This window comes from Myotis davidii, unplaced genomic scaffold, assembly GCF_000327345.1.
Source record: "Myotis davidii unplaced genomic scaffold, ASM32734v1 scaffold172, whole genome shotgun sequence".
NCBI classification, from domain to species: Eukaryota; Metazoa; Chordata; class Mammalia; order Chiroptera; family Vespertilionidae; genus Myotis; species Myotis davidii.
Window position 1 is genome coordinate 3843902 of NW_006284343.1, and position 7748 is coordinate 3851649.

General features: G+C 60.0%; 2 protein-coding genes across 2 annotated transcripts in view; one reads left to right on the forward strand and one right to left on the reverse strand.

Annotated features, from left to right (window-relative positions):
* TMEM104 (transmembrane protein 104) overlaps window positions 1–1892 on the forward strand; it is a 40915-nt gene extending 39023 nt beyond the window's left edge. Inside the window, exon 10 of the mRNA XM_006754638.2 lies at window positions 5–1892. Coding sequence (XP_006754701.1) covers window positions 5–327 — 323 coding nt within the window. The 3' untranslated portion in view covers window positions 328–1892. The remainder of the gene's footprint in view (window positions 1–4) is intronic.
* The window catches only part of GRIN2C (glutamate ionotropic receptor NMDA type subunit 2C), a 21001-nt gene continuing 13919 nt past the window's right edge, over window positions 667–7748 (reverse strand). Inside the window, exons 16-20 of the mRNA XM_015570559.1 lie at window positions 5974–6031; window positions 2543–2676; window positions 2245–2311; window positions 1682–1778; window positions 667–988 (exon numbers count right to left, since the gene is read on the reverse strand). Of these exons, the coding sequence (XP_015426045.1) occupies window positions 667–988; window positions 1682–1778; window positions 2245–2311; window positions 2543–2676; window positions 5974–6031 (678 nt within the window). The remainder of the gene's footprint in view (window positions 989–1681; window positions 1779–2244; window positions 2312–2542; window positions 2677–5973; window positions 6032–7748) is intronic.

Sequence of the window (7748 nt, forward strand, 5' to 3'; positions counted from 1 at the left end):
GGCACGTACCCCTGGGTGGTGGACCGCGTGGTGTTCCCCACCATCACCCTGCTGCCCCCGGTGCTGGTGGCTTTCTGCACCCACGACCTGGAGTCCCTGGTGGGCATCACGGGGGCCTATGCAGGCACGGGCATCCAGTACGTGATCCCCGCCTTCCTGGTGTACCTCTGCCGCAAGGACACCCAGCAGGCCCTCGGCCCCCGGGCCGCCAACAAGCACAGGTCCCCGTTCCACCACACCTTCTGGGTGGGCTTCGTGCTGCTCTGGGCTTTCTCCTGCTTCTTCTTCGTCACCGCCAACATCATCCTCAGCGAGACCAAGATCTGATGGCGGGCATGTCTGCTGACGAGAAGGGTGGGGCCCCGCCGCGTCCCCCACCTGCAGAGACCGTGTCCAGTTGCCTCCCAGGTCTCCCTCCACAGGGTGGGTGAGGCCAGGCTCTGGGAGGGGACCCTGCACATCTAGCTGGGATGTCCCCACCCCGGCTTCCTTCCGCCCAGCCTGCACCTCGCCACACAAGGCTCTCCCAGACTCCAGGACCGGCTCCCGGAGTCACCCCCTGCTTTACACACACTCCCCATCACCCCGCCACGGGCGGGCTCCTCTCCCTGCTCCGTGGAGACGCAGCGCTGGCACTGCCACTATTTATACTAGTCTCCCTGTCCCCTACTCCCAGCCCTCCGCCTCCTGGTCTGGGAAATCCACTTCATAGACGCTGCCCCTCAGGATGAACCCCGGGCCCCAGCCCCCCTCCCTGCTGGCCCGCCCTGATGACATGAACAGGAGGTGCTGGTGGGCACCAGGTTCCCCAGACCAGGACTGTGAGGCCCCTGCTGTGGGCGCCAGCTCCTGCTCGGGGCTCCTGAGCCACCACAGCACAGAGCAGCCCTCCCACAGGCGCAGCAGCGCGTACAGGTTGAGCCCAGAGCTGTGACCCCTGGAAGGGTCCTCTGCTCTCTGACTGCCCTGCTGGGGTGCTTGGGGCCTCCTGCAGGGCAGGGGGCAGTGTGTAAGGGCCAGTAACGGGGAGCTAGCCCCACCACCACAGCTGCGACTTGGGGGCACCACGGCATGTAGCAGTGTGTGGCCTCTGTGGTCCACCCTGTAGGCAGCCAGGCCTGCCCTGCCCCTGCCCCTGCTCCGCCACTGACAGTGCCAAGCTGTGGGTGCTCAGTGCTCACACACTGCATGTCCCTTGGGCGCCATGGGGTGAGTTGGAGCACAGACCACCGTTCCCATGGAGGGAGGGCCGGGTTCCCACCCACCTCCCCGCTGGCATGCATGCACCTCCTGGCAGCCTTCCCAGAGCAGGTGACTGATGAACTCTGCATTTCAATGTGCCTTCTGCTTCAGGCCTGGGCTCCTTCTGACCTTCCTGCTGCCCCCACCCTGGGCCTGCCCCCACCTGTCCCGGAGCCCAGCACTGGGCCAGGAGCTGCCTCTGAGCGGGGCGCTCAGGCCCCTGCCCCTTTCTCTCGATTTCAGTGCCTTGCTCAGCCCTCACGAGGGAACTTCCGCTGCCTCCCCCGCATCGCACCAGCTTTGTTTCGTGGGCAGAGTGGCGACACTGGGTGTCCTGGGGCCCGTGGTGGTCTCGGGGTAAAAGGACACGGAGTCCACTGGCAGCACTAGCCCCCACCTTTGGCCCAGCCTGTGAGAACCCTGTGACCCACTTTCTCACTGTGGTCCCACGTCTTCCGTTCTCATCTTGTCCCCGTGTGTCATCGTTTCCCGTTCACCTCCATCTGCCAGCGTGGCTTCTTTCCAGGATGCCCGGCCTGAGGTGGGCAGAGCAGGGAGAGCCTTGAGGTTGACCCGCCCGGTGGTGCCGGGCCTCCCTGGAGCTGCCCCGCTGCTGACAACTCAATTAAAACATCTGTACTTACCTTCTCCGTTACATTTCCTTTTGCTTAAGGACAAAGCAAATTAAATCACCGCTTCCCCGGTGTCACCCCAAATTCTGGATGTGCGTGTATTAGCGTCATAAAGCCCAGGGTGATTTATGTGGCAATCTGGAGCCACAGCGGTGGAGTCTGGTGGCTGCAGTTCCCTCCCTGCCAGGCAGCCCCGTCCTGGAGGGAATTGGCCCGAGGTGACCACATCACTGATAGCAAGCCGGGTGCACCCCACTGCCACTGTCTGGGCTGCGAGTCCCACTGTCTGTCCCGCCGGAGGTCAGATGGGGTCACAGAGCCACGGGGCCCGGTGGAGGGAGAGGACACGTCCCAGGGGATGCTTGCTCACCGTGTGCATCAAGCACATTTGTCACATCTGCTGGGTGAGGGGGCAGTTGGGTCATGGTTTCCACTTTCTAGAAGGGCCCCAGGGGGGTCGGAGGTGGGAGGGCAGAAGAGGAGGCCGGCCCGGCCTGGCCCAGGTGCAAGCTTCACTGTGGAGGAGACAAGACTCCGCAGCCTTCACGCAACGTCCTCTGCCCACCGGCCCCAAGGTCAGGCCAGGCCAAGGTGGGAGCTGGCGTTCTCTGCCCCGCCCCCTGCCGAGCCCTGGAGCTCCGTGCCAGCAGCTCCTGCTGCTCTCTCACCTGCGGCCAGAGAGGCCGCTTCGGGCGGATGGACGGGGCAGGTGGCCGGCGGGGAGGCCCTGCTGAGCAGTGGAAGGTGGGCAATGGGCGCCTTGCCAGGCCCTTAGCCACACAGCTGTTCTCGCCACAGGGGGCTGGGAGCAGCCCCAGCAACAGGCTGAGGCTAAGCCCATAGAGATGAGGACAGGGCTGCCCCTCGGAGGGAACCAGCCGAGGGCGAGAACCGAGCAGGGCCAGGCTCTAGGGCTGGGAGACGGGGACGCAGGCACCAGGCCTGCGGGGGCTTGGGTCCTGAGCAGGACTGAGGCCTGGCCCTGCCATGCTCATGGCTGCTGGAAAGCCTCTTCCAAGGCCAAATTCAGGGCTGCAGGGGGCCACAGACCCCAGACTCGCTGAGAACGTCCTGTTAGGGTTCCCAGGCACCTGTTGGTTTCATAGCCTCCTAATTAGTCAAGTGTTTTCTGGTGACAACTGCCTGCTACAGTTCAGAAACGGGCACTGAATTCTCGGGATCTAGGGGGCTTTGGGAGGGTGTGGTCTCTGAATCCCCAACCCCAGGAAACTTGACAGCCGTCTCCTTTCAATGAGCCAGGCTGGGAAGGGAACCAAGGCCTGTACTCACCGCCTCCCACAACCACATCAAAACTACAACTAAAATACAGGACAGCCATCATTCAGAACCGCCGTAGAGCTGGCGGAACGGAAGTTCTACAACTAGAGAAGAAAAGGAGAAAACACTTTGAGACTGGTGGGAGGGGCGGAGCCTCAGAACCAGCTGGTCTGACACCCTCATGCGCCTTTTTCTAATTGGGAGGGAGATGGTCTATGCAGAGGCCCCCCATGAGGAGCAAGGGGTCCGAACCCCACACCAGACCCCCCAGCCCAGGCTCCCAGCACTGGGAAAAGAAGTCCCCGTAACTACAGGCTGAAAAAACCAGCAGGGATTGGGGGCTGAGAGACACGGAGGCTGCTGGAGACACTGTTCCTTTTAAAGGGCTGGCACATGAGCTGAACTTACAAGGTCCCGCTTCCTCTGCGCTCCAGCGCCAGGGCGAGGCTCTGGGGAACCCAGACACAAACAGGGAGGAACTAGATTGTCTGGCATCAGGGCAGGAACTTGGCCGCGGCTTTCTCCCAGATGGAGATGCTCCCAGAGGTCATTGTTCCTGTGCTAGGACCTCCCAGGTGGCAGGGCTGACTGGCAGCCATCTCTGTTTGCTCCACCCTGGTGACTCCCTGAGACCCCGCCCCATCCAATTTACAGCCCCACCCAACCTGTTTGCATATGAATGGCCTAGCCTTGCTCAGGCTTCAACTGCTAAAACCTCTAAACAAGCTGCAGCTGGCTCAGCGCCCCCCAAGCCTATCAGTAAAAGGCCCAAGACCCGGCACTAGCAGGAGCCTGCCTTGCTTCCCAGCTGGACCTGGTCTGGGCACCTCCAAGCCCAGTACAAGTAGCTCCTGCAGGGCGACCCCAGGCAGTGGCTGACTGCACCTCCCTGGAGGCCCTAGAAGCCCGCGCACCCCGTGGACAGCTGCAGACCATAGCAGATTACAACTCTACACATCCATGAGCGACACACTCAAGGGGCAGACTCAGTGAGCACCAAAGCCCCACTGAAGCAAGTCCTGCCTCATAGAGGTGTTTCCTACACAGCAGCTCTCCCACTGTAGCTGCAACTGGTCCTCACAGCCGCCAGTTCCTCCCAGTGACACCAACAGCAATCAAGGCTCAACGACAAGACTGTGTACACAGCCCACACAGGGACTTTCAAGGATCTTAGTGAGAATGTCAAAGACATGAGAAAGAACCAGTCAGAAATGAAGCAAGAACTAACTGAAATAAAGAATAAACTTACAGGGATTCAACAGTAGAGTAGAGGAACCTGAGAATCAAATCAATGATGTGGAATATGAGGAAGCAAAAGAACACCCAATTAGAAGAACAACAAGAATACAAAAATATGAAGATAGTGTAAGGAGCCTCTGGGACAACTTCAAGCGTACCAACATTTGCATTATGGGGGTGCCAGAAGGAGATGAGAGAGAGCAAGATACTGAAAACCTACTTGAAGAAATAATCACCTGGTGAAAGAAATAGACTTACAAGTCCAGGAAGCACAGAGAGCCCTACATCAAGACACATCATAATTAAAATGCCAAGGGCTAAAGACAAAGAGAAAATCTTCAAAGCAGCAAGAGAAAAGCAATTAGTTACCTACAAGGGAGTACCCATACGACTGTCAGCTGATTTCTCAACAGAAACTCTGCAGACCAGAAGGAAGTGGCAAGAAATATTCAAAGTGATGAATAGCAAGGGCCTATAACCAAGATTACTTGACCCAGCAGAGCTCTCATTTAGAATTGAAGGTCAGATAAAGAGCTTCACAAACAAGAAAAAACTAAAGGAGTTCATCACCACTAAACCAGGATTGCATGAAATATTGAAGGATATTCTTTAAGAAGAGAAGGTTGGGAGCCGGGTGGAGGGGGAGCAAGTGGGGGGATAAGGGGGGGCGACTGTAATACTCTCAACAATAAAGATGAAAAATAATAATAAGCTAAAAAACAAAGAGTCAGACTGAAGCCCGGTCTCCTGGCCAAGGGCATCATGCCTGTTCTTTTCTAAGCTCTGCGCCCTCCTCCCCCCTCCCCCCGACACACACACACACACACATCTGGCTCCCAGGAAAAAGGTGGCGTAAACATGAGCTGCTCAGAAAGACAGCAGGGGGCCCGGCGACAGCAGCAACAGGCGGGAACAGGTGAGAGAGTGAAGATGCCCTGTTCCTGAGACCAGTGACCAAGGGCCTCTCCTGGGTCCCACCAGCATTGGGGTGTCTGTCTGGGTGGACCCACCTTGCTCTTTGCCACACAGGCCCTTGTGTATGATGACTGGACATCTCCGGCCTCCCTGACATGGTCACCCCCTCCTCCCTCCTGCCAGGCTTCGTCCCTTCCCCTGGGTAGTGCAGGACCCTCCTCATTGCCCCCTCGGAAGGGTAGGAGGCTGGGAAGCCAGACCAACCCAGCTCTGACGCTGCAGAGAGCGTCCTTCCTGCCCCTACTTCCCATCAGGCTCGCTTGTCCCCAGAATTCATTCCTAGAGAAGGAACGAGGCGGCCAAGAGCCTGGCCCCAGGAGCAGGACTGGCACCTCCTTGGAGCCGGCCAACAGCAGGCTCCGTTCCACATTTGGCCCCTAATTGTCTTTCCAGCTCTTGGTTATTAATGATCCTGGGCACGGAGCAGAGCGGAGAGCAGCCTGGACCTCTGACTCCTCCCAGCCCCACCTGCTGCTGCCTCAGCCCAGGGCTGTGCTCAGACCCCAGGGGTGGAAGGGGTCAGGCTGGTGGCCGGCAGTTAACCCTCTCACCACCAGTGGCTGCCACCAACGTCAAGCTCCCTTCCAGGTGCTGGCCTGGCACTCACCTAGACTCGTACCCGCCGCCTGAGACTGCCCCAGTCCTGGACCTGGGTCCATGGAACGCTGGAGGGCAGAGAACACGAGGCTGACAGCAACGGACCGGACCGGCCGCCCGTCCTGGGGGTGCCAGGCTCTTCAGCCAAGAATGGGAGGGGTTAGCAATGTCCCACACGCTACCGTTTCAGCTCTAAAAACCCAACAGAACACGGCCAGCTTTCGTGGCCCCGTCCCAGCAGTGGAGCCTGGAGACTGACGAGGGGGCGTGAGGAGCCGTGTGGGAAAGGGCACTGGGCAGGGGCTGCTCGCGGTGTGGGCATCCAGCTGCCCTCCCGGCCTCCTCCCCCCTCCATGGGGCTAATTTCTGCCCTGCCTCACTGAACTTAAACTTGTCGAGAATGGCAAGGCCTCAGGCTTTCTATGCTCTGCAGTTAAGGGGCCTGATGGCAGCCATCACGCTCACCGGGTTCGTGTTTGTGGAATGAATAGAAGAACGAGTGCCTGCTCGCTAGCTTCACAGCCATTGTGGGAGCTAAATGGAACCGCAGAGGTGGAAACATTGAGAATTTCAAGCAAGAGCCATCAGGCCCGGGGCTGATGACATGTGACGGAGAAAGGAGGGAGGGCCGGGAGCCCCGGGGGAGGAGCAGGACTGGGGCTGTGGGCCGATTCTCTGACCTCCTTCCCGAGGAGTCCCAGAACCGGCGAGGCTGAGCCGTGCCAACCTGGGAAGCCCCTGTGCCAGGCTTCCAGGACCAGCAGGCCGTGCAGAGCCATCATGGAGAGAATGCCAGCAATGCCACCAGCCCCACAACAGACCTCCCTCTGCGTCTCCAGCACAGGCTCCCAGAGGGGCTCCTGGCAGGAAGGACACCCACAGCCCCTGGCAGCAGCCTCTTTTAAAGGAAACTGCAGGAGAAACTCCATCATCACCACCAAGCCCCAGGCTGAGCATATGGGTCACACCTGGCACCGGGTGGGTGGGCCTGGCTCTGAATACCACGTGGCTCTGCCCCTGGAGCCTCCCTCAGCCTCTCCTCCCAGACACTCACCCAGAGGGAGCTCTGGCCTGCTCTAGGCAGACACCCCGCCTGGGATGCTCCCAGGATGCTCCTAGTGTCCAAAAGATGCAGAATGAGGAAGCCAGGATCAGTGGGTTGTAAAAGGTTTGTTTAATGTCCCAACACTCTGAGAAGAAACTCCAGCCAGCGGAGCAAAGGGGCGGAACCGCCCTGCCCCATCCCCGAGTTCCAGCCGCCGAGCTCCCACACCAACCAACCCGCCCCCGCAGCCAGGACCAGGACTGGCTGACAGCAGGAAGGGAGCCCCCCTGCTCCCTGACTCCAGGTCCTGGGAAGGTTTGGGCACGATGAGGGGACAGCAAGAACCGAGCCCACACTAGGACCCGAGCTGCTGAGGTCACTCAACTGACCACGGAGGACACTGTCACTGGGCTCCATGGCCAGGATTTCATGGCAAAAGTTAGAAGAGCCCCCGCCTGCCCGCCCCTAACGCTGGCAGCGCCACGAGGAGGACCCAGCTGACCAGGAGCCAGAGCAGGGACACCTCACACTTCCGACTCCAAGCTGTTGATGCGCCTCCAGGTGCAAGGTCCCAGGAAGCCCTGCGTCCCACAGGCCGCCCTGCTGACCTCTCCCGGCCCCCCACTGTCCCTGTAGCCTGTCCTCAGCCCCAGGGTCCTGCTCCTGTGCCCCGGAGGCCCCCGGGCCCCAGCAAGCCAGGGGCCACGGCTGGCACAGGGCGGGAGGTGAGGGCAGACAGC